This window comes from Porites lutea, chromosome 11 (assembly GCF_958299795.1).
Source record: "Porites lutea chromosome 11, jaPorLute2.1, whole genome shotgun sequence".
NCBI lineage: Eukaryota > Metazoa > Cnidaria > Anthozoa > Scleractinia > Poritidae > Porites > Porites lutea.
In genome coordinates, this window is record NC_133211.1 from 16,280,009 (window position 1) to 16,304,607 (window position 24,599).

Here is a 24,599-nt window from a genome sequence, read left to right on the forward strand (position 1 = left end):
TCATAAAGTTTTCACCAAAACGAGAAAATCTCCTGGGGGAAATAAAAGAAAACGTAGAAGGCCCTGAATCTGAAGCCAAGGGCATACTTGGCCTTTGCCCCACTAGATGGACAGTACGCGCAAGCTGTTTTCAGCGAATCCTAGACAATTATGCAGCTCTTCTTCAGGAGTGGACAATTTCCCTTGATGAGAAACTCCAGTCCGATATACGTGGAAGGATCATTGGATGCCAAGCGCAAATGAACACTTTTGACTTCTTTTTCGGGTTGAATTTAGGACAGCGGCTGTTTTCTCACACAGATAACTTATCAAGAACCTTACAGCAAACAAAGATGTCAGCTCTAAGTGGCAAACGAGTAGCTTGTCTTACAAAAGACGTTCTGCAGAAGATGCCAAACGATACGAGCTTCAGATCATTTTATGATGTAGTTTTACTGAAAAGTAAAAGCTATCCCTCCATGAGTGGACCGATGTTACCAAGGAGAACTCGCGCGCCAAGAAGAATTGAAATTGACACTGGAGAGCCAACATATCCTGTGACCGCACAAGACTATTACAGGCGAATATACTTTGAAGCTATTGACTTGATGATGAACGCTATTGACCAGCGGTTTGACCAGCCAAGCTTTGATACGTATGCAAAGATGGAGTCTCTCTTAATTAAGACCCTCAATTCGCAGGACAAATCCGAAGAGCTAAAGTTTATGGAAAAACTGTACAACGATGATGTTAATATTTCAGTGTTAACCGCCCAGATGGAAATTTTACAAGTGCTGGTGAAGGATGGTGATCATTTTTGTTTTGACGACATCATAGTAAAAATTAAAGAGCTACCCAACCCAGAACGGGAAATGATAAAAGAAGTTATCACGTTATGTAAGCTGATTCTCGTAAATCCAGCAACAAGTGCAGCCGGTGAAAGATCCTTTTCGACTGCCCGGAGGCTAAAAACATGGCTCCGTTCAAGAATGAACCAGGAACGATTCAGTAACCTGACAGTTTTAAACATACACAAAGAAAGAACGGACAGGCTTTCCACCATTGACATAGCAAACGAATTTACCGACCGCAACACAAACAGAAAGCGTAATTTTGGCACTTTTCGAGTAAATGATGTACCGTAACTTTAAAATCATTCACTAAATTATTTTCAGTTACCGTTTTGTTTTGCCGTGTTAATATTTTGAATGAATTATTAAACAATTATTGAACTCGGCTTTCGAATGATATGAAGATATACAGATCTCGGAGGGTGTTACCCACCGGGCTCAAGCCTTCGGCTTTGGCGGATAACCCCCTCGATCTGCATAACTCTTCATATCATACTCAGCCTCGTGAAATAATTGCTCAGTAATTATACAGACTTGAGTTCAAGGCAGCTCAAGCAAAATCGTTGGATTTCTGGCTTATTTATAGTAATTAAAGGTTGATATCAGTAGTATAACATAACAATCTATGATACTTCAATTTAGTGATGGTGAATTTTCAGACCCGATAGCAACATCACTGAAGATGTGGAAAAAAATCAATACTTTTATCGTTATTCGCATTCTCCGTCACTTTAGAGAAATTGAATAGAAATCCACAAGCATGCCCCCCCCCCCGGCCCCCCAAAAATTTTCCTTCACGCATTCTTCTTTAGCCCCCCCACTCAAAACTTGCTGCGCGGTCTCTGGATACAGGACGTTACAGCTAACAAAGAACTCAAGATACATGCACGCAAAAATATAAGAGATAACAAGGCTCCAAGGATTTTGTGACTGTGTCAGAAAATAAATCTTTGACCATTATCACCATAGATATCGTTCAACCGTAGAAGATAACTGGGCTTAATTGTTTGGTAGAGATCCTGCCAGCAGGCTCTAAATCTTATTACCCCTTGTTTTATCTCTTGATTGCATACATTCGAGAGGTACTTTAGATGATGATTAATTTGCTTAGTATAATACAGCTAAACGCAGTTAGCAAAATTCACCAAACACACAGTCGTATCATTGATCTGAAGATAGTTTGCGAATGCTTACATAACTGAATCAACTAACTCGACACGTGCAGCTAGCTGTAGCTGTCTTATGAGTCAGCCGGCTGCACGTGTCGTCTTGACCTGTGTAAGACTGTTCTTTGTTTGGCCTGGAACTCGAAACTTCCCGTCTAAAAAAAAATGGGCTAAAGCTATAAAAGGTGAGAGTGATGTGAAAACTGTTGAAAAAAGTTTTAAAAAAGTCAGTGCGGTATGAGGTAACTACTTCTCAAGGCTTCTTGCGATAATTCAAAGTGATATCGATGAATCTATTGAACACTGGACTAATTCCAAAGTTTATCAAAAAGACTCGGCAATGCATATTCGGCGACAGATTTCAGTTGCGAAAGAGTTAAGGGTGGTCGTCACACACATCTGAGAAAAGAAAAAGCTAGGGATCATTTCGGCGGTGGTATGGGGGTACAAAGGGGTGGTGGTGGGCGCACTTCCCTACAAAAGTGATGAGCGCTCATCGTAACTTTTAGGGTCAAAATTTATGGATTCTAACCGCCTAAGGTGCCTTAATTTAAGCCCAAAAAACCCTAAGGAATTTATTACTTTTTGATGGTTGTTACTCAACTGAGAGTACTAACTTTTCATCACCTGTTAGCCTGAGCCACAACGACGAAGCAAGACTCCCGTCATTTTTTAATTAAGTCCCTCGATGAGGCGGGGGCGTCATGGTTCTCGGGTCTGAAAAAATGGTTTTGATTTAATGACTATGAGAATCTTTTTCTATTGCTATTTTTAAAGACAACTGAGATAAAATCAACACCCTTTTGTTTAAAACCACTGACTTATCACGAAACGCTAAAGCCTCATCACGAAAGGACAAAAACTGGTAAATCTACAAGTATGCATTAAATTCAAGTTAAAGGCACAAGCAAGAACGACGCAGCTATAAATTTATTTCGTGGGCGTTGTTTATAAGATGGCGCAACAGTGCCATTTTATAAACAGCGGTTACATTTGTATCATTGACAGGAAAAACGTCAAGATTTTTGCAAAATGATATCTAAAAGTTTGTTAGATAAAAAACCGTGTCCAATAGGCTGACGGAAAAAATATTTAAATAAAATATTCATCCGAAAAGCCTAGTAATAGCTAATTGATCAGCTTAGACAGTATTTTAAGTCTAGTATTTTTTTCTGTTTCTAGCTTCTTGAATTTTCTAATCCTATACTTCTTCTTCTGTAAGTCTGGCTGATTGTCCTCGCGAAAGGGAATTATTCTGGTTCTTTTTTTCGTTGGTATTTTGGATTGATGCACAAATCCTTCTAAAAGCCGATGCGTAGCGTTGGTCCATGGCTCCATAGCATAGTGGATTCAACGCATTTGGAAGCCAAGTAAGAAAATAAATTATTTTTGTAACAATACGAATGTACGGCCATGAAACTCCATAGTTGAACTCAAAGAGCAGAAAAACAACTTGGAAAGGTAAATAACAAACGAAAAATATGATGACTATGACTACAGCCATGAAGATAAAACGCCTTTCGAGATAAGTAGTCGTGTGACAAAGATCTGAATTTTTGGGTTCACTGCCGCTGCTTTGACTTATTTTTCGTCCTGATTTTCTCCGCTTCAGTTCTGTTTTCTTCAAATGACGAACAATTATACCATAGAGAACCGTCGAAATAGAAATAGGAAGCAAGTAATTGATGAAAAAAAGGAAAACGGAGTAGATGTGACGCCATCCAAGTTTTATATCACCCATTGATGGGAACAACTCTATGCAAAACTCCACTTTCAAGCCTGACTTAGCAGAAGTAAAAGAAATGAGCTTTCTGAAGGTGTAAGCGGGAAGAGCACAAACAATTGCCATAACCCAAATAAGTAGCACAACCATAAATCCTTTATGTGATCGGCAGTGTGGAGCCGAACTATATCGAAATGAGCGCCGAACGATGGAAAAATATCGATCGATTGCTATAGCAACGTGGATGTTCGTGGTCACTAATCCGCAAACAACCTGTGTTGGGTTAATAAACTTGCAGAGAAATGAGCCGTATATCCAGGTTGGTTGAAGCTCTTCGTTTACAATCAGAAACGGAACTCCGAGAATGCTTATAAAGTCACTGATAGCAAGGTTCATGATAAGACAATAGGTGAATGTACGAAGTCGACGATTTCTGAAAGACGCAGTAAATACGAAGAAGTTTCCAATCATGGCGGCTACAAATACTACTCCAAAAAGAGCAAGTCTTGTCACAGTCATTCCAGGTGGTTCAGGGATAGATGTCAGGACCTCTGTCTTGCTTGTTTTCGGAAGCATTGTCGTATTAAAGGTGTCGTTCAATGTTGCGGTGACTGGAGTGACTTGTTTCATGGCTATAAGTCAGCAAAATGTCCACTCGAAACAAAAACTGCTTTGACAAAACAACAAACAACTATCGCAAATCAATTCAAGCATTTAACGATGGTTGTAGTTCAGTCTTAGTTTTCACAGTAGAAATCCGGTCCGGTTTCCATTCAAAAAAGATAAAACAAATTATGCTCCCATGACCTCAGCAGACTTGACTACTCTGTTTCAATGAATTTCTCAGATATGTCTTATGAAGTGATAGCCGTATATATATATCTAAGATGAAGCGGCATTTGTTTTTGACATGCACCGTCGGAAAAGATGGATCACGCATCAACCCCCCGCTAGAACCAATTCATTTCTGTTGTTACATCACCGCAGGCTGAAAACACTGCACTGTGATAAGCCGGCACGTGAAAATATTCCAGCCAGCACTAACACGGCGATAAAGATCAGTAAACTCTAAGGACCTTACGAAACAAACTGTTAACAAGGTGCAAGGTGGAAATTGATTAACCAGAAAATGAACTTTTAATGAACGACTGCCAGAGGTTTGCGTGTGACGTAATAAGAATTAAATTTCAATCAAAGAATTATATCGATCATTCTGAGTTTTTAGTTTCAGGATATTTCTACTCAGTTTCGTGGCTTTTACAAGTTTTGACTTCGATAGGACTTTTCGTTTTGTGATAGGGCACAAAAATGTTTTACAACTTTCGTGTCAAGCGATACTAAAATCATGTCCGGCCTAGAAAGGAACATGTGTCGGTAAAAAGTGACTTAGCTTTTGACTTTTTGCTGTCTGAACATACTAACTTAAGGCGATTTAAGGAAGTTTGAACATAACCTGAAGTTGTGAGTTAGGGCGAGTTAAGGCGAGTTCGGAGCGAGGTAAGGTCCCAGGGCAAAAGCCAAATAATACATATTTGTTTTATAAGTTAGTCTCCTACTGTTATGGTACCTCTGAAAATAGTGGCGAACCAAAACCGTGTATACCTGAAACTTTGTGAGACTGTTCATGTTTTTATCTTCTCTCATCTCTTTGATTCTTGACCTTATTGGTAGAATGATTGCAATTACCTTTGCAAGTAGTGGCCCTTTCTTCTTCTAGACAAGTCGGGAAGAATTCTCGCAGGTACGGTGGAGTAAATTGGGTAAACTGTAAATTCTGTTCGATAAGATATTAACGAAAAATTTACCAATCTCTGTGTTCATTAAGAACATCTGAGGAGATTCGAGACGAAGAAAAAGGTGACAAATTGCCTTAACAGAGACTCTTGCTTTCATCGGCAGATGTTCGGAAGAATGGATAAAACATGACCCCAACTTCACTGCGCGCGCTATCTTTGTTTCAACTTCGGTTTCTTTTACAGCTTTAGAACTTATCTGCTTGGTATTGTGGCTGACCTTTACTAGCTGATAATAAGCGCTAATTTGTCAATTTAGTCCACTCGTAATTTATCGACCAAAAAAACAGTTGTAGACCAATACGCCCTGGGGTTACACCCAACTGTGAGTAACTCAATGGTCACGGCGTGCTGGCATATATTCCCGGCTTTCCTGTCCATTATGGCGCGCAAGATACAGCCTAAGGCAAAACAGTTCGAACTAAGACAAGCATTGGTGCTTTGTTGACCGGCAACATTACTGGTGATCATCCTCTATAAGGAAAGGGAGAATAAGGGAACAGTCAGTTTAGACAGATGAGTCAGCGCAAGTTGTAAACCTGTCTCGCTATAGCCAATCCGGCCGTGTGGCACGAAATTTTTGCGGATTGGCGATTTTTTGTATTTTGTGGGAACAAATTTTTGCGATTAGGACAGATTGGTTTTTCTTGCTGTAATAATTTTTTCGATTTTCAGAAAGTCTCGGATAAATCATTGATAATATTTTCGTTTTTACTGAGTAAGTGCAACAAAATTTCTTAATTAATCTGTCCACTTATCCTATCTTGGTCTACCACTTAGTGCTCCCCCGCCCCCACTTTGTGATCAGGTTTTCATTCACCTGTTCCCATTTCGTCTCTACAATTAAAATAGAGGTGCAAGTCTCCTCAAGAAACCTGCTGTAAAATACTACGAGAATTTTGAAATACCTTTTTTATAGAATAACTTACAATGCTTACAGAATTAAACGAAATATATAAAGTTGATACCTACCTAAGTTGACAATAACAATCACTGTTATGCAATGTACATTGCTTGAAATATTTTCACCATTAATTGTGGCAATTGACCAGTTCATTCGAGATGCACGGCATTGAAGGAAGGTTTGTACCGTCTGTACGGTTTCTTGGAATCCGCGTGAAATAGTTTGGTTTCAAAAAAATCGTGATGGAAAACATTGAACTTCTTGAGACGGTGCTTCCAGATATCAAGAGGGCAAATCTGGGGCTGGGTATCATTAATCCTATCCAAAGTTATCATTCCAAGTTATTACTGTTTTTTTTTTGTTCTTACCTATTATTACCTATTTTTCATTTTTTCATACTCATTTGTCCGACATTCCATATGAATTCAACTGTGACTTTTTAGATTTGCATTCGACAATGACGATTTGTAGTCTGGCGCGGGTCTACACCGCTTTCTCCGTTTTACGGAAATCGGTCAGATTTCTCAGAATAAACGTATGTATTTTAAAAACATAAAGGTAAATTTCAATTACTTTTTATTTTATCTGAGTGTCTCGTTTAACCCATCGTGGCCGTCGTTCGTGTCGTTGTATTTTTAGAATCAATCTTCCCTAAAAATTTGTTGAAGCAAAGTCCCGGTCTTTTGTTTTATTCCCATAAATCTCAGAGCCAATACTGAATGCATTTTAAATTCGTAACCGGCTCAAAATTGTGTTATTGGAATAAGAGCCGAAGGCCAATGTTATCAGGCCTTACCCTTTACTCCCCCCGTTCTCCATTTCCTGCTGCAAAAAGGCTTGTTAAAGGGGCAGAAAAATTCTTAGGAATTTGCCTCCACCACATTTCAAGTACGAACATGGTTAACATGGTTATTCGAGAATTTTAGATCTTGGTTCAAAGGAGCGAGAAAGGTTGGAAAATGTTGGTAAAAATTTTTTTGGGTTGCCGAGCAAAATCCTGATAGGCTTATAAGTATTTTCATTTTGCTTTTCTTTTAAATCGTAGCTTTTTTCCGTCGTTGTAATCCCGCGTTTTAAGCGCTGAACCACAGGTCATTTCCAAGCACGAAATATGGGCGTCGGCACTGTTTTGCTAACCTTCGAAATATAAGGATTTTTATGGGTATTTATTTTGCAGGGACTACACAAGAAAGGAGAAACAAATAACTGAAGTAAGGTATGCAGTTTTTACTTGAAATTTGTTTCATATTACCAAGTCTTTAAGAAGCAAAAACTGTTTTTTGCACAAAATTTTCGAGCTTGAGTTACCTGTGCATGAACATGTTACGTAACTGAATTGAATCAGGATTCCAGTCGTTTTTACCTCAATAATTCCTGATTTCTAAAAAAATTTTCTCAAGATTTATGATACGTATGTCCTCGGTGTCATCAATTTAAGTTCTTTTAGATATTTTACAAACTTTTGATGAAGTTGTCAATATCAAAGTGACCAAAAATGTCTTGTAAATCATTTTTATGTTTGGCCTCTGTATCGTCTGTATCTATGGATATATATAGTTTTCAATGTCAAAATGGGATACAATCAGGAGTATACCGTAGTAAAATTGTTTTGCTGTTGATATCAGCATAATTCGTCTTCTTCGGGTATGGAAATTAAGGGCCAGATTTTTAAACGTAGTTTAGTCAGTGTTTAACAAAATCCCTCAAGCATATACATGTAGAGTAGACTAGAAAAGCATCCGAATGTCCAAAGATTTGTTAAAGCGCGGTTTAATAAGTTAGACTTCGTTTAAAAAACCGACCCTAAAGGTTTATTACTAAATATGTGTCGGAACGTGGGTGAAAAAAGTATTAAAGAGGAACAGTAATCTTAATTACATGAATGTTCGTTGTGACCGTGGATTTAATCGCTATAGTCTCAAGTCAAACACTTTTAGCGGCGGATCAACGGGGGGAGGGTGGGGACATCCTGCACCCCGAGAAATCATTGATAATTCAATGACTGTTTGAGTTGGAAAAAAAAATCAATGGGTACAAAACCGTAACCAAGAATAAAATTTGGCGTAAAATAACTAAATGATCACAATTTTTTAAAGTCTATATCAGTGTGGTTTTTCGTGAGCAGCGGTGGACAGTGGTCTGCCTGAAATTGTAAACTGTAGTTGTCTGTTCTATCTGTATATAATCTGTCAGATGTCATTTGATGGTGAAGGTATTGTGACTAAAATGAATCAGCATGGAAAATTAAAATGGGATAAATTTCCTGTGAATTATTGAGTGAAATAAGCTTCTTCCTGGGTGAATGGCTTAGTGAGAGGGAGTTAAACATTTCTACTGGCATTATTATTCAGTGATTATTTTTATCTGAAATTGCGAAATACACTTACACAGCTTTATGCTACTTGAAATTAGTTCTTTCGAATTAAGTTTGGAGAGAAATTTTACCAAAACATCAAAGCAAGCTTCATTAGACCACAGAAAACGAAAATGACCGACAAGTTTAATAACTTTCATTTTTGCCAGGTGTCTGCATAATTGAAAACTTGGACTGGACTATGTGGAATTACCAAAGAATGATGAGATCAAAGGAACGTGAAAAGACCGTCTTGAGTTACAAGATGGCCAATGCAGGTCTTCAACAGGATAAAGAAGAAATAAAAACGACAGCGACCAGGGGCGTAGCCAGCCTATAGACCTGTTGGCCCGGGTCTACAAATTTTTGGTTAGATCACTCTACCGCTAACCTGCGAAGCGCAGACGTATTTCCGGTACTCTACCGCTTGAAATAGTAAATTATGCGTTGTTGGGGTGAGCTTAAAAGCTTAAGAGCTCAGAAAGTGTTGGTGAGGTCAGTGCGTACTAGTCAAGCGTGCAATCTTCAGAATAGGTGGAAATGAAAGTCAGCCAGGCCTACAACTAGTCGAAGAGCTGGCTCGCCACTCCTGGCGACATTATAGCAGCCTTCGGTTAAATATTGAAAAATCACTAAGGGGACAAAAAACCTAATTCGCAAACTCGGTTTTTGATTATTTTATGGGGGTTCACCTTCCTGCTTTCTTGAATAAACAAACAAAATGTCAAAAAACTTTCCCGTGATTTACTATGTGGAATGAATATAAGATTGTGTAACTTCCTGAGTGCTGAGAAGCGGAGAAACTCTATAAATCCCTCTGAAAAGTACGTGGAAATTAAGATACTGACCAGGAATCGAGAAAATATTTTTTTGACCCGCAGTGCGAGGTCAATTATTAGCCTTTGCCAGGCGTTCAGATAAGGGGAACTGTGCAAAGAGAAGTGAGCAGGAAAACCAAGAAGGGGTGCGAGTTTCCAAAAAAATCCCTTTTATTAATAAAATTATTGAAGTCCAGTCCAAGAGTGAATCTTTACAGCGTAAAAGACACGTCGGATGAAACCCACACAAAAACTGCAGTGATTAATAATTCACGCTGTTTTAAACTTTGATCATCTACTGGGATTTATCCCATGGATCTTTTTCATTTGATTGTGAATATTTAGTCATTTTGATTCTATCATTTCATTCTACGTTTCACTCGTCGTCTCCGGTATAAACAAGAGTGTATTTCATTTCAGATGACTGAGCAGCTGATCGCTTCTCGTCAAGACTGTCAGCAAACGGAGGCATCTTATCAATGGAAAAATGTGCTGAGATCTCCGGTTACTGTAATAGCAAAACATCTGCCAACCAAAGGCACTGCCCTTTCTCACTAGCTGATGTATAAACGCTGTTAATTTCTCCATCATGAATGAGTCAGAAATTTATTATGCAGATTTCTTGAAGAAAGAAGACCTCACTGGTAAATGGCGGTTTTACTGGGCTTCGCTTGATTGTAAAGGGATTTATTTTTACTTGGGGAAAACTCTAGAACAAAACGGCAATTTTCAGCAGTTTATCGAGCTCACTCCAGGATCGAGATGTGTGTTGGCCAAGCGACGAATGTACAGCTTTCGTTTCAAACTGCTCACTGAGGAAGCGTCTTACACGTTGAAATGCGACTCGATTTTACGAAGACATCGATGGATGTACATGATAAACCTAGTTGTGAGGGGCCGACCGCGAGAACCTCCACCAAATTCTTTAAATTGTCTGGTTATCACCGACGCTACCGACAATAATACGAGCAATGATGACGAAAAAGACTCCTTGAAATCTTCAGGTTTTACTCGTACATTTTCATTCAGAAAGATCAAGAGCTGGAAGAACCAAAATAACAGCCTTCCACCGGCTCGATGTTTACGCAAGAACGAGAACACGATTAAGGAGAATTGTCAGAAAACCTCTTATATTGATTGCAGCTTTAACTTTGCGGAGAACTTGGCATACTTCGACGATTAGATCGAGGTAGCCTGCGTGGCAAGCGTTTCCGCGCGAGTTCGTCCACAGGGAGCCCACACAATCTGTTTGTGTAGCCGATTGTTATTTTATAGTAAATGTACTGGATTTACCGTTTGCTTCACCTATAGCGATATATCGCTAACTATGTATATAAATCAATGATAAATAAACGTTAAATTACCTTGCCTGTGGTGTATAGTCGTCCTTTTGCCTCAAAAGCGGTTTTTTGGGCGATTTTGAATGAATTTGAGTTCGCCGTTGACTGTTCCATATTAGCCTGAGTATCAGGCGTTTCTGGGGAAAAGGGGAAAGATGGAAGCGAAAAAGGGAAATCTCCTCTCCCCTAGCCCCTTAGGAAGGCCTGATACTCAGGCTAGTTCCATATATAAGAAGGTCCTTTGAAAAATATAAGCCCCGGGGCTTATTTTCGGAATTTTACACACTACTGAACTGGGCGATGAAATGGCAGCCTGTATGAGATGAGTATGTAAGTCAGTATTCAGTGGGTAAAATATTGTAAATTGTACTACCTAAATTACAATCTCTTTGGGCTGTAAAAACACATTACCCAGTTCGAAGTGATAGCACTCCACAGTCCACAGTCCACAGTCCACAGTTCTGAATTTATAGTGCCGGGCCTCGAGCTGAGCCTTGGTGACTAGTGTCACTAGTGTCAAAGGGAAATGGCGGCCGCATCTCTACAGAAAATACGAAGACAATTTCAATTCCTTGCAAAGAATAGGTTTGGTATTTTACGGTGTCTTAATAACAGTAGAAGCTTACCAAGTACTTCAAAAGGGAAGACACCACCAAACGCCGCTTTCTTGCTTGGATTTGGTCTCGCTGGGTTAATTGGATTTTCGGGTCTTTATCAAAAGAAAAAGCTGAAGCTTTTAAAGAGAGCAAACGCCACAAGTGTCGAAAGAAAGTTGGATGCGCTGAAAAATCAACATGCAGTTCCAGTATCCTTTCACTGAAATTCTGCGAGTCCATGGGAAATATCAGGCGCGGATTTAGGATAAATACTGACCGATTTCCTAAACGAGCATCGGAGGCTGAAGCTTCGATAGTTCTAAGGGCCTCTTCTTATGCGCCCGGTTTCCGAGATCTCGCCTCACCTCTAAATCCTTTGTTAAATTTTCGATGTGTTCATATGAGAGGGCGGGCTGGCTCAGTTCCCGAGATCTCGGTTTTTCCAACCGAGATCTCGGTAAGCGGGCTGGAAATTTTGCCATATGAACACTTCATCACGGTTACCTGGATGAATGGCGGGATGAATTCTGGCGGCCCGGATGGCATCGTCTTGCATTGCCTGCTGTATTTTCCACATCATAAGCATCCCATTTAACTGCAGTGATACAGCTTTAAGAGTTATCGGTGCTTTTCGCTATGTTTGCTTTGTTTCCCAAATTTGGTGCCAGAACTCATACCCAGGATCTTTCACCTTTTCTCATCTCGGAAACCGGGCTGAAATTTCTCATATGAACCCAAGGCAAAATTCATGCCGGTAACCAAGCCAGCCCAGTCAACCGGGCTCATATGAAGAGGCCCTAAGTGGGGTCGGGGGCATGCTCCCCTGGAAATTTTTCGGATTTTAACTCCTTAAAGTTCCTTTTCCTGGGTTAGTCGTTCAGACAGGATATTGGCTAGTTCCACTCTCCTCGGATGAAGCCTTGTGAATCGGCGGATTATTTATAAGGTCAATTTCCATGTTGTAGTGGATATGGAGCAAGGCGAGTCTTGTCAATCTCGTCTGTGACATGGTGCAGGGACAAGTGATTTTCCAGCTGAAAATCTCATGGCGAGTCCAATGCACGGCTATTAAAAAAAATTGTCCAGACCATTTTCCATATTTCAACTTGGAAATTTTTTTTATTAAAAATATATTTATTTTGAAAAATCTGATCCATTTCCATAAAACAGTGGAAACTGGTGTGGATCTGTGCCTGAATATGGACAATGCATTTATTGTCATATCCTAGCGCATTCCTCATATATTTTAGCTTGGTTTTTAGACACCTCTAAACCAATTCAATAATATATTTTTGTTGCAACATTTTCTTTTACCACATAAACACAGAAGGAACAAAATCCCAGCATTTCTCATGGTTATCCTTGGACCCTACAATCAGCAATAGATGAATCACGATCCATCATTCAGTGTATGAAGGAAGAGCGTGGCATTCCTGGGGTATCTATTGCTGTGAGTGTAGATGGAAAAACTGTGTGGAGTGAAGGATTTGGCTTTGCAGATGTTGAAAACAGAGTTTTATGTACCAGCAAAACTGTTATGAGAATAGCAAGCATTAGTAAACCACTAACTACAACAGCTGCAGGTTTGTGACTGTCCCAAGGGGATACACTCATGGGAATTCTTGGCAGGGGTGTACCATCCGGTTATCCCAATCCGGACTATATTTCGACCAAAAAATGTCATTTTCAACAGCAGTTTTCAAACCTGGCTTCTAAAATCCACACCTATTTTCAGACATGGAAGAGGTCACAAAATGCAACATACACGTTTACATTATAGGTGAAAATGTTATCGTTGCTTAGATTAGAACCCCATCATTAAGATTTCTTTTCAATCAATTTTGAATTCACATTTTACTCTTTCTTTATTATTCATTTGCAAATGAAATGACAAATATGTTCATACACTCCTGTAGTTCCCTCGAAAACCATACCTGATTCCATATGTTTTGTAGTCTCTGCAGTTGTTATTAGGGTCATCATGCAATGCTCCTTCCCCTGAAGAGCGTTGCATGATGACCCCAATAATGGCTGCGAAGGAGACTATATGTTTTAATTCCAATGTGCAATTTTTTCTTTGGTTTACTGGCCTTACTGTCAGCCATTGTTAAGTGAAAGGTGATATGATTTACTGCTCGTAATAACAGCACTATTTAATATAAGAAATGTGAGCATATCCATATATTTTTTCAATTTCTTAAATTTATTAGCTAAACTGTGGGAAGAAGGAAAGCTGGACCTTGATGCTGCAATTCAAACTTATGTAACTTCATTTCCGACAAAGACATTTAATGGGTCCACAGCAACCCTCACAACAAGACATCTTCTTTCACATCTTGGTGGAATAAGACATTATGATAAAACACAGTGTAATAAGGAAAACAAAACAAACACAGATAATAAGGTATGTTTTCTAGGCAGGAAGGGACTTATTGTCATCATTATCATAGTGGTTCCTAAAATGCTAATAATGCTTTTACTAAACAGTGCCACATCAGTCAAAAATACAATGCACATTACACAACAATTTGGTCATAATTTGTTATATCATAATTAAGTGATCTCATAAGCATCAAATATCTCCTTCGTCAATCCTCTCACTTCTTATCCAGTACCCTAGGTGCTATTACAATCACTCTAGCTTTATGAACAGTTTTATATCATATTTCGCCAGCGTTTTTGTTGTTGTTTGAACCTTTCTGGAAAATCACTGTAAATTTTGGTTAGGTGCTTTATTGGACTGTTATTTGATCAATCAGAGCATCATTACTAATTTTAATATTGTAACTGGGACTATCAATGTCTTCTTGTGTGGCATTATTTCATTGTTATTATTTCAATGTCAAAATTATCTTTAAAGTCATTGTCCCTGATTCAACAGAGTGTGAAAAATTCATCCAAAGAAGAAGTTTCAGTTTCTAGGGACAAAGAACAGGAAGGTGTGTTTGTTGAACCACAGTATTTAATGTCAGCTGGTTAACTAATCAAGATGGCTGGATATTAGCCAAGTTCCTTTTTTGTGTATTTACAAAGCGAGATGAAGTCAAGGTCAATAAAAACGTGAAAAAAGAAGGAGGCCAACATCCAGCGATCTTGACCTCACGCTTGGTGGTCAATAAAGGATTTGTTGTATGGCCAGAAAAAGAACTTATTCTTGCAGGGCCAAAGTGGAAAATCCCAAGTGGGCAAGGTGGGTCCATCTTGCCCGCTGGAGTAACCAATCAGAGCACAGGATTCCCTTTATCTTGTCTGCTCTTTGATTCGGCCATAAAATATAATTTTTTAATATTTGTGACAGTAATATTCTTACATGTAATCCTTTGGGGCATGCATTCAAATGCCATGGTCAGTTAAGAAAATTTTATACAGAGTGGTCAAGCTCCTGTTGTTGAGTGTTCTGTTGATGATGATAGTGACTGTTATTTCTTGTCAAGACAAAGTTAACTTTTGCTTATGTTCTTTCACGTAATTACAAGGCATTGTTGTTAATGTTGCACTTCATAAGATTATTTCAGTTTAACTTTCAAGTCATAAGTTTCTTTAAAATAAATTACGAGGCCTTGCAAAAGAAGTGATTACCTTTAGCCCTGCAGCTAAAACATTTTTGTATTGTTAATATTGTTTTGTTATTTTGCAAGTGATTACTAGCAGAAGTAGAAGAAGACGAGAGTTTTCTTTTGAGGAATACTACATTAAGGTTGGTAAGTTGTTTCCTCAGAGTAAGATCAATGAAGGATGCAGAAAATGCAGTGGGATCACCTGGAAAGGTGTTCATGTTGGAGGGATACTTACAGTGAAACTGAACTTGGAAATTAAAAGCAATTAAGAGACCATGTGTTTTGGTACAATCAGTTCTGTCTAAACTGGTCACAGTTATTTTACTGACAGTGAAGAATGGCAGAGGCTTACTCAAGGTGTTTGTCTTAAAAAGAGACTTGACTGTATTACAGAAACTATGGTCAGTTTGGTGCTATGTCATGGTGTCAGCCTCCTCCTCAGGTCCTCAGGTAGATGGTGTGTGCATCTTTAAGAATAACACCAGTATTCCTTGTTTGTGATTGCTAAAAGTAATTAATATTTAAAAGAGCTCAGGACAGGATCAAGAAATACTGGTAAACACTACTGCCATTTTAGGCCTCAAATCGCCCATTACAAACTTAAGGTTCAAAGGTATGGATGGTGGCTTTGGGGGTAACTGCAATCTGGCCAATCATCTCCAAATGTTGGGTAGTGCTATCCACTGAATAAATTACTATCCAGCTGATAATTTTTAGGGAAAGCGATTGTGTTATCCACCTTTTGAACAACTGGGGCTTCGTCGTGCATTGGGTGGGTCACAGCAAGTGATCTTTAAAATTACATTAAAGAGATTAAAACTTAGGAAACAAACTGGCTGGAATGTCAAGGATCCCCTCACTAATAAAAGAATTTCTTCCTCTGTACACACTGTAGGACCATTATAAAACAGTATCAGAGGCTTTGTCACTGTTTAAAGATGACCCATTGTTGTCTGTTCCTGGTACAACCTATTTATACACCACCCATGGATGGACTTTGTTGAGTGCTGTCATAGAGAAAGCAGCTAATCAGGATTTCCTTTCTTTAATGAAAAAACTGTTTAAAGATCTTGGGATGGAAAACACTTGTGCTGAATTCAATGATGTCATTATTTACAACAGGGCAAGGTTATTCTTTCATTTTATAAAGACTAGTAGAGATATTTCCTCTTTGAATGGCAGTTTTTTTATCAGCCTGTTTTAGTTTCCATTATAGTATAATTAACCTACAAAATTGACATCAAGTTTTGGCATTTTGGGGGATATTTTCATTAAGATGACGAATACTGACGGCAATATTTTACTACTTATTAACAAAATAGTCACACAAAAATCAAGGCAACCTTTCCATATAACCTGTAGATTTGAGTTTGCTCTTTGAGAACTTTTTTTTATGACCATCGTAAAGAAAGACTCCAGTTGCAAACTATGAGTGAGTGGTTTAAACATTAAAGTAACCTACTTTAGGTCCTTTTGGTTTGAAAACCTTGTTCATATATTTATTACTACTGTACCACAGATTTTATAGGCGGAACGAGAATGGTCATCTTGTAAATGCACCTTATGTGGACAATTCTTACAAGTGGGCTGGAGGAGGTTTCATGTCTACAGCAGAAGATCTAGTTCAGTTCGGAAATTCTATGCTGTATGCCAAGCAAACGGATCATAACAGGAACACAGCAGGTTTGGCCATATTTTTTATTGACAGAGAAGCTATCATAAGAAATCAAAATTAGTAACATTCCTTGCTCAGTTGTTTGGCCCTTTGACTCACAGTGTAATAGGTGTGTGTGTGTACTAGGTTTATTCTGGGTTGTGTTTTGTAAGTGATTTTTAATCCCACTGAGGTGATGCTCATATGTAAAGGAAGAGATAATGAACATATTGGGTGCTTTCAAAATAATAGGAAGTTAATGACTGAGATGTTTTGTGTTCCTTTTAAGTTTACTGTAATGCGCATGTGATCATATAATTATGCATGAATAAATGCACATATAGTGGGTATCACATGGCTGCATGGAGATATGAAATTTCTCTTCAAGCGTTGACATGGATCTCCAAGCAACCATGTAATGTTCTATTTTATTATATAAATACCAATGAAATACCAAACCATTTCAATAGTTTGTTGTTGTGAAAGGCACAAATTATTATGTAGCCATAGCAATGGTGATCTTTTCACATGCGAAGATATCATGTTTTCGTGCAAAAGTTTACATAATTTAGTGTTTATACAAAAAATTATTATCATTATTATCATCATTATTATTATCATAAATAAGCTGAGATAATTAATTAGACATGCTAATTGATGCAAATGTCTAAATGTGTACCATCTTTTTTACACTAGGTTGTCTTCCTGGATTTCTTAAGCCTGAAACTGTAACAGAGCTGTGGAAAGTTGCAGCTAACACTGAAGGTCAAGGCCACAGGGATGGTGGCTATGGATTGGGCTGGGTGGTCATTCCAGAAAAACAGGATTTTGGAGCCTGTCATCATCAGTCAGAGACAATTCTTCATGGAGGTACAAAAATAATGGGAGGGCTATGTGACACAAACTTACGCAAAAATTTGTCAAAACGCAACAATGAAAAAAAAAAAGGAGCATGTTATGTAGATCCCAGAACATAAACTCAGCACAAGACCCAAGTTGAAGATCTCCATCAGATATTTTTCCTGTTTTCTGTTATTTTTTCTGGAGGGGAGGGGGGAGGATTCAAGGTAAAGGTAAAAAAAGGAATAGTGCCTGCAAAAAAGTGACCTCTGATCAACTTCTCATGTTTGCTTGAAAACACGAGATAGAGATTACATACACGTAGGGCCTTCGTCCATGCACTTCTTGAAGAAGCCCACAAAGCTTTGAATATCGGTCAGCTGTGAATAGTATGTTTCAATCCTCACTGTTCCCTCTGTAGTTAGCTGATGTACCAACATGGCCTCTGTCTCATGGTAAGAATCAGAATGCAACAGTCACAACTGACCACTGTGGTTAAAAAGACACTGTGTGATCACTCCCTTTGCACTTCACTTTAAGAAGACAACTAAAAAGGAGTCAAAGACTACGTTTTTAACATGGCACCAGACAAATTTCATTTGGCTAAAAAAGTTTAACCAGACACTTCATTTGCCATAACCATAATTTCAATATTTTCACTGATGAACCGGGTTACCATGCATTCATGTCATGGCAGTACAAAAATTTAAACAGTTATGGTGTTCAAACCCTACTGACTAAAAATTTGACCTAGATTTTGGTGCTAAGCATGGTTCCATATGTGAATGGAACACCCAAATGCTCAAATTTTTTCAGGTGCTGTGTGAAAACAATGTAGCTGAAATGTAATGATCCATATCTCAAGTGCCCTTATCCTAAGACAAATGATCAGTCTGTTATTATCTCTTTGTTGATTTGTCTAAATTCTGCAAGACATCTGACTGCAGTGATAATTTTTGTATTCTTTAGGAGGAGCAGTGGGAGCTAGCAGTATTCTTCTTATAAGACCTACCACTTGTAATGAACAGCTTCCCAAAGGAGTGGTAATAGCAGTACTGGTGAACCTACAAGAAATGAATCTACAGAAGACAGCAATAGCTATAGCAGCCTGCTTTGAAAAAACTCAACTTTAATATACCTACCAACTCTCACAGATTATGCGTGAATCTCATGCCTGCGGGCAAAACACATTGATCTTATGGATCAAGGACAATTTCTCACACCCGACTCACAAATGTGGACCAATAGTTCTTCAATGAAATAATGATTAATAACAAAAATTCAATTCAGTTTCCCAAAAATATTCTAAAAAGGGTCTTGACTTTGTGTCCTGACAATATCACAACAGGCTAAAATTGTCGCCTTTTAAATGGCTTTGGAAGAGCTCAAAGGTCATGAGAACATTTCCTGCATCATTTGGAAGTCTTCGTTAAATCTTCCAAAGTTGCTGGGATGTTTACAGAAATCCCGGTTTTGACAAGACAAAAATCTCATGCATTTGACTCAAAAAGGTTGGCAGGTATACTTTAACATGATGTCAAAGTTTGAATTATGTTTAATTCAGCTTATAGCAATGGATGGTCGTTAGAAACTTCTAAAGAAAAGAATGTTAATAAGACAAGGATCTATTTAATTTGAATAACAATAAATTGAAAGTAAATATTTTAAATTATTTATATCCCTGATTGTCAACTTGCATGTTTTTTGCATCGCCCATTGAGGGAACCTTTCATCACTCATCAATAAGCGTGGTCACAAGTGTTCTCTCACCAGTCCACCCCATTCTTCCATGTAACACTTGTAAATTGTCAATCACTACCACGTCATTTGTTCTCCAACTAAAACCCATAGCACATGACCACATAGCTGCACGGATGTGCTGAAGGACTGAAGGCTGAATGATTGACCCATCACCGTAATAGGAGTGGAATGGATAATGGTCATCTGGCATGTTAATATTCTTGTAAAGAGGAAGATCTCTGAAGTAGCTGGCATTATAACTGGTTACTTGATTAAACCACATTTTCCCCCCAGTCACAGGGTGGGGCCTGACAGGAGAATGGATATACCAGTATCTCAAGTTGTTCTTGTCATCCCAAGAGAAATTCCATTCATTAGATTTGAGAATTTTTTCAACTTCCTGAAGTGAAGAGAACAATATGATGATTGTGACATTCTTTCACTGGCGATTAAATTTCCTTCTTATAGGTACTGTACCGTATTTCCTAGAAAGCACTGAGTCTGGGCTCTCTCTTCAATAGAGAAGGGCAACTGCTTGTTGTCTCCCATTTCCATCATTAGAATAAACATCAACTCACTAACAAAAACCTCTTTCACATCCAGGGATGCTATCATACTAATGGTACCATACATATTGCAGAAGAGTTTTCTTTTGAACCCTCTTCATACAATGGTTTTCTAGATATTACAGACCCAGAATTCAGAACTATTTTTTTGCTTTGATTATATTCCGCAGTCATTGCAGAAAAAGCGACTGAATGTAAAAAATGAACAAATGCAAAAACAAAAACATTATATTAAACAGACCTTTGGGTCATCCACCCAGAATCGATCTTGCCAACTCTTCTGTAGTTTAGCCTTGGAATCTTTGTTTGGAAGAAATGCTTGGTAACGAATTTTCTTTTCCTCCATCTCTTGCGTTACCTTTGGATCCAACATGGCAGTCAAGTCACTGTTTTTTAAAAGAACAGTTTCACCTCCACAGTATGGATCAGGTTCTTTTATACAATACATTATTATCTAAAGAAAAGAAGAATCAAGTCTCAGTCTATCTTGTGTGCTGCTGATTATAACTGAACAAAAGATCTGAAAGTCTGTGAAAGGGGTGCAGAAGGGAGCAAGGGGCTGTCCGCAGGCTAAAAAGCCAGTGATTTCCTATCTTTGTAGACTTCACCCATATAATAGTGACTCATAATCACAGAGAAACGGAACTATAAAACATATAGAGAAGCTCTAATTATACCTTTCTAGGGACCAGGGGTGAATATGAGCACTCGTTATGTGGTTCCATGGTTACTTCAGGGGGGTCATCTGAGGCAGTGTAGACATGGGACCCCAGTGGGGTCCTATAACCAGTAACCCCATGTTCAAAAAACTTGAAGCCAAGTCCATGAATGAAAGTTCTGAAATCATCCATGTTCTGAAGTGGCAAATTCCTACGAAAAAATACTTTTTTGAAAATATTCTTTGTTTTACAAAATTAAGAAATAAGGAAATTAATGGATGAAAACTGTCCAAAGTAATACCAAGAGGCTCTTGGTAATACTTATGGGTAAACCTGACATGAGACTACTTATTCTTGCGTACAGATAATGAACAGTAACCATCAAGTAAAGGGAAAACTTGGTACAAATTGGTGTCTGTTGTTTGTCATAAACCTGATTCCTGGGGTTTTGTATGGGGAGGCTCCATCCACCCCGATGTCTGACCTTACCCTTTTAGGAGATCAATTGAATTTTCTGGGTAACTGAACACCTACCCCTCCACTAAGTCATGATTTTACCCTAAGGGTGAAGTAAGTGTTAATCTTGACTTGGGGGGAGGTAGAAGGTCAGTTACCCAGAAACCTCAATTGATTCCCCTTTTACTTTCTCCATTTTTGACAGAAAAGGTACCTCTTTTGTATATCTTCTATTAACAAATGGAATGCCTTTCACATACCCTAAAATTCCAAAAATAAGCCCCTCCATGTATAAGCCCCTCCAAATATAAGCCCCCCAAACTGGTAACGCAAAAAACCCTCCGTTAAATCGCCCCTCCAAATATAAGCCCCCTGGGGGCTTGTACTTGGAAAATTGCCCTCAAATACAAAGTAAAACAAAGCAAAAACGGTAAATTTACCTCCAAAATAAGGCTAGCCCATTCGATTTTAAACGCAAATTTCCCTCCGTAGATAAGCCCCTCTGAATATAAGCCCCTCAAAAAGGGCCTTTGAAAAATATTAGCCCCGGGGCTTATTTTCGGAATTTTATGGTACCTAGTTTAGAACTTAGGGGGGTGTTTATGTTACAGGTCAAATTTGATTTCAGGTTAAATTTTTTCAACCAAGGTTGATTGTAAATTTCCTTTGTCTCCTAGCCCCTAATCATTCATGAGTTAGGGCCCGGAAGCAAAGGAAATTGAGAATCAACCTAGGTTAAATCAAAGTTAACCCGAAATCAAATGACCTGTAACATTTCACACTGGCGCGAGTTTCATACTGGGATGACCTTTTGATTTCGTATCGCATTTACATGATGACGGGTCATGTCATATCTCGCTTATTTGAAGGTACTCTTCATGTTGATGAAATACACTTGTGATAGTTACTTCTCTCTAGCCTAAATGTTGGCTTTCAAATGCTTGTCGCGAGAATAAATCATATTAAACCTGATAAGTATTGTTCCGTAAACTGTAAGTTCTGCATCAATAAGCTCCCGGCAGATGCTTGACCACTCTTTCATGTCAAACTCGAGCGGTTTGGTAACCTTGTAAGCCATTGGAAATGTATCCCCGTCTTTGGGACCAGGAAGAAATCCAGGAAAACCTCCTGAAGTGGATCCTGGGATGTACTTTCGCCCGGCAATCTGTGGTTTGTAACCAAGAGCTAATTCGCCGGTAGGAAGGCGAATAAAATGCGAATTACTTCCAGTGTACGTCGACAATTTACTCCATGGTTGATGTAAAGTAAATGCAGAGTTCTGAATACTCCTGATGATTTCAACAAGGCATAATCTGTGCATTTTGCTTGGTCAAACACATGAACGAACGCAGACGCTTGCTGCAGTTTCCAGTAAGTGCGCGGTGGACGATTGGAAGTCAATGATGCAGCTTATTTGCCCGCCAAAATTTTTGCGTAGCCGTCCCAAGCGAACAATGCTTATGCACAATTTTTGGGGGTAAGTAAGGATGTGCAAGTGGCGTACAGTTTAGATCAGTTGTTGTAATGGTCGTATTTCTTCCAAACGTTTAGTGTGGTGGACAAGGGAAATAATGCATCGCCAGGTGAAAATTGATCTGTAGTTTTAACGTGCGTCTTCTCCGACGTCTATAGTAAAAAGCCGAGACCAGGACAGTTGGAACTGTTGCATGGGATGACCAGAATAGGGTGGAACGGGTCCGAAACCTTCTCAATACATCCGCATAATCCGAAACTTCACAAGTCTTCTTGTTAGTTTCCATTCACGATTTGTTTTTTTTATAGAGGCTGCCTACTTTGCAGTAAGGTTGGCGGAATTGCACGAAAGCCGTTATTGAACAAAAATTTTTGCCAGCTTGGGCGCTATTTTATCTTTTTAATACCACAATGTAATCCGTGACTGACAACGCCATCACTAGAACCGGACATTGAATCCCGTTTGTGATCCCTTTGGTTTAAACATCTTTTGGTCCTTGACTCAGGGAGCAAACTCAGAATCGTTTAATTTTTACATTACAGAATATTTTTGATTAATAAAGGTTACTTTGGCAATTCGGCATACGGAAACTTATATACTGCACAAACAAAACAAAAACAAAACTAACCCGCAAAATTCTAGCTCATAGCGAGTGCATATTTAATTTTTGAATACAATTTTAAAAAATGAAGGGAAGCTGGGGTAATCAACAAGAAACCAGTTTAGTTCTGGTGCTGGTAAAACACTGGTAAGAATCCTGTGTGACGAGATAATACAGGATTCTGTACACAGCTGAGCATGCCTGCTTGTCTAACATCTGACATCTTGTCTAACATCTAACACCTTTAGAAAAGGGGGGCAGGGGGGACGGTCATCCAGACCCTGAGATAAGTGGGAACGGTCTCTAAAAAATTGTTTTCGGCCCTTAGGGCCTCTATTTTGGTCCAAAAATAAGTGGGGGTGGGGGGGGGGGGGTGGGGGTCCCTGGATCCGCCACTGGGTTTGCAACGACTATGTTATCAGAAGGTGCGACTGGTGATAAGGTTTAGGGAGTTACGCCAGTGATGAATCTAGTAACCACTGTGTAACCCTGAACGGGAGATCAATCATAAGCTAAACTAGGCTCAATTTTAAAATGGCTTGTTGTGTAAGCGAACGAGAAGAATTTTACGAAGCGTAGCAGCGTTTAACGGCATTAATTCCATCTACTGTCCTCTAGTCTTAAGATTTTGGATTACTTTTGTGTAAAAATAATTAGAGGTAGACCTCAACCGGGTCATACTGATAAATTTATTTCCTTTGTCTTTCATTCAAGAACTATTTGGAAACGGATTAAAAAGACAACCAGTTATTGAACTTCTCGAGAAGTAATCGTGATGTATATTTTCACAGACTATAAGCAACAACTTTCAGATAAACTCGTCTCTTACGACCAAGACTAAAAAAACAAAGGCTGAACTAAATACAGAACAGTTTTCGTTGATAAAACGAACACTGTTGGAACCAAGGAAGCATACATAGCATGGCTCTTGACATGATCGAATCAAAGTCAGCAACTAACGTGTGCCACAACCAATTAGAAAACTATTGGAAACTTCACGAATCGTGAAGGCTGCGATAAGTCTCGTAAGTTTCCGTTCAAAGTTAGTGATGTAGCACGTTGCCCGGAGGGGAACAGCGACGCCGTCAGACATGAGGCGAGGCCGTCTTTATTTTAACTTGTTTAAAAAACAATGAGAGGGACTTTTGTGTAGCCACGACATTCTTGCAATTTTACAAACAACGAGCAAATGCAATTTATAAATAGAAATCCACCTAAAGTAAATTTGATTTTTAACGAGTGGTGCAAACGCCCACTTAAATAATTTATCGTATTTCACTATCTAATTATCTGTACACTTTATACAATAGAAAAGTAGACTCTATTGTGAAAATAGCCGATTTTTTTCTCTACAAGACGACGATTACTCTGCTATGATGATTGGCTTCTGTTCAGAGACAATGTCTGGACTAAGAGTTCTCGCCAAAGCCGGAACACAGTTACTTGGAATGAGGCAGCCTGCATAGCAAAAGAAAAACAGATTAGATTCCACGTCAATGTACGTCACTCTACTGGGGTAACCTAGGGAT

General features: G+C 38.8%; 6 protein-coding genes across 13 annotated transcripts in view; 3 read left to right on the forward strand and 3 right to left on the reverse strand.

The window, feature by feature from the left end:
* The window catches only part of LOC140953266 (zinc finger MYM-type protein 1-like), a 2,341-nt gene extending 1,174 nt beyond the window's left edge, over nucleotides 1–1,167 (forward strand). Inside the window, exon 1 of the mRNA XM_073402765.1 lies at nucleotides 1–1,167. This exon is cut by the window's left edge and continues 1,174 nt beyond it. Coding sequence (XP_073258866.1) covers nucleotides 1–1,124 — 1,124 coding nt within the window. The 3' untranslated portion in view covers nucleotides 1,125–1,167.
* Nucleotides 1,168–2,908: 1,741 nt separating this feature from the next.
* On the reverse strand, nucleotides 2,909–4,697 carry LOC140952788 (galanin receptor type 1-like). Its single transcript, XM_073402236.1, has one exon. It carries the CDS (start codon nucleotides 4,347–4,349, stop codon nucleotides 3,198–3,200), a length of 1,152 nt encoding a protein of 383 aa, XP_073258337.1. The 5' UTR covers nucleotides 4,350–4,697; the 3' UTR covers nucleotides 2,909–3,197.
* A 4,750-nt stretch (nucleotides 4,698–9,447) lies between these two features.
* On the forward strand, nucleotides 9,448–10,955 carry LOC140951921 (uncharacterized). Its single transcript, XM_073401297.1, has one exon. It carries the CDS (start codon nucleotides 10,177–10,179, stop codon nucleotides 10,768–10,770), a length of 594 nt encoding a protein of 197 aa, XP_073257398.1. The 5' UTR covers nucleotides 9,448–10,176; the 3' UTR covers nucleotides 10,771–10,955.
* A 484-nt stretch (nucleotides 10,956–11,439) lies between these two features.
* Nucleotides 11,440–19,250, forward strand: LOC140952375 (serine beta-lactamase-like protein LACTB, mitochondrial). The gene is made up of 9 exons (XM_073401796.1): nucleotides 11,440–11,732; nucleotides 12,851–13,106; nucleotides 13,734–13,927; nucleotides 14,405–14,462; nucleotides 15,162–15,220; nucleotides 15,976–16,208; nucleotides 16,600–16,763; nucleotides 17,431–17,604; nucleotides 18,544–19,250. Exons 1-9 carry the CDS (start codon nucleotides 11,454–11,456, stop codon nucleotides 18,705–18,707), a joined length of 1,581 nt encoding a protein of 526 aa, XP_073257897.1. The 5' UTR covers nucleotides 11,440–11,453; the 3' UTR covers nucleotides 18,708–19,250.
* A 53-nt stretch (nucleotides 19,251–19,303) lies between these two features.
* Nucleotides 19,304–22,352, reverse strand: LOC140952376 (dapdiamide synthesis protein DdaC-like). Its single transcript, XM_073401797.1, has 4 exons — nucleotides 21,964–22,352; nucleotides 20,558–20,750; nucleotides 20,122–20,334; nucleotides 19,304–19,714 (listed from the first exon to the last, which is right to left on the reverse strand). The coding sequence occupies exons 1-4, from the start codon at nucleotides 22,314–22,316 to the stop codon at nucleotides 19,307–19,309; spliced, it is 1,167 nt and encodes a 388-aa protein (XP_073257898.1). The 5' UTR covers nucleotides 22,317–22,352; the 3' UTR covers nucleotides 19,304–19,306.
* A 2,016-nt stretch (nucleotides 22,353–24,368) lies between these two features.
* Nucleotides 24,369–24,599, reverse strand: part of LOC140953034 (protein strawberry notch homolog 1-like) — a 32,119-nt gene continuing 31,888 nt past the window's right edge. For all 8 annotated transcript variants that reach the window (XM_073402520.1, XM_073402519.1, XM_073402517.1 and 5 more), the window contains one exon: nucleotides 24,369–24,528. In XM_073402520.1, coding sequence (XP_073258621.1) covers nucleotides 24,434–24,528 — 95 coding nt within the window. In that variant the 3' untranslated portion in view covers nucleotides 24,369–24,433. The remainder of the gene's footprint in view (nucleotides 24,529–24,599) is intronic.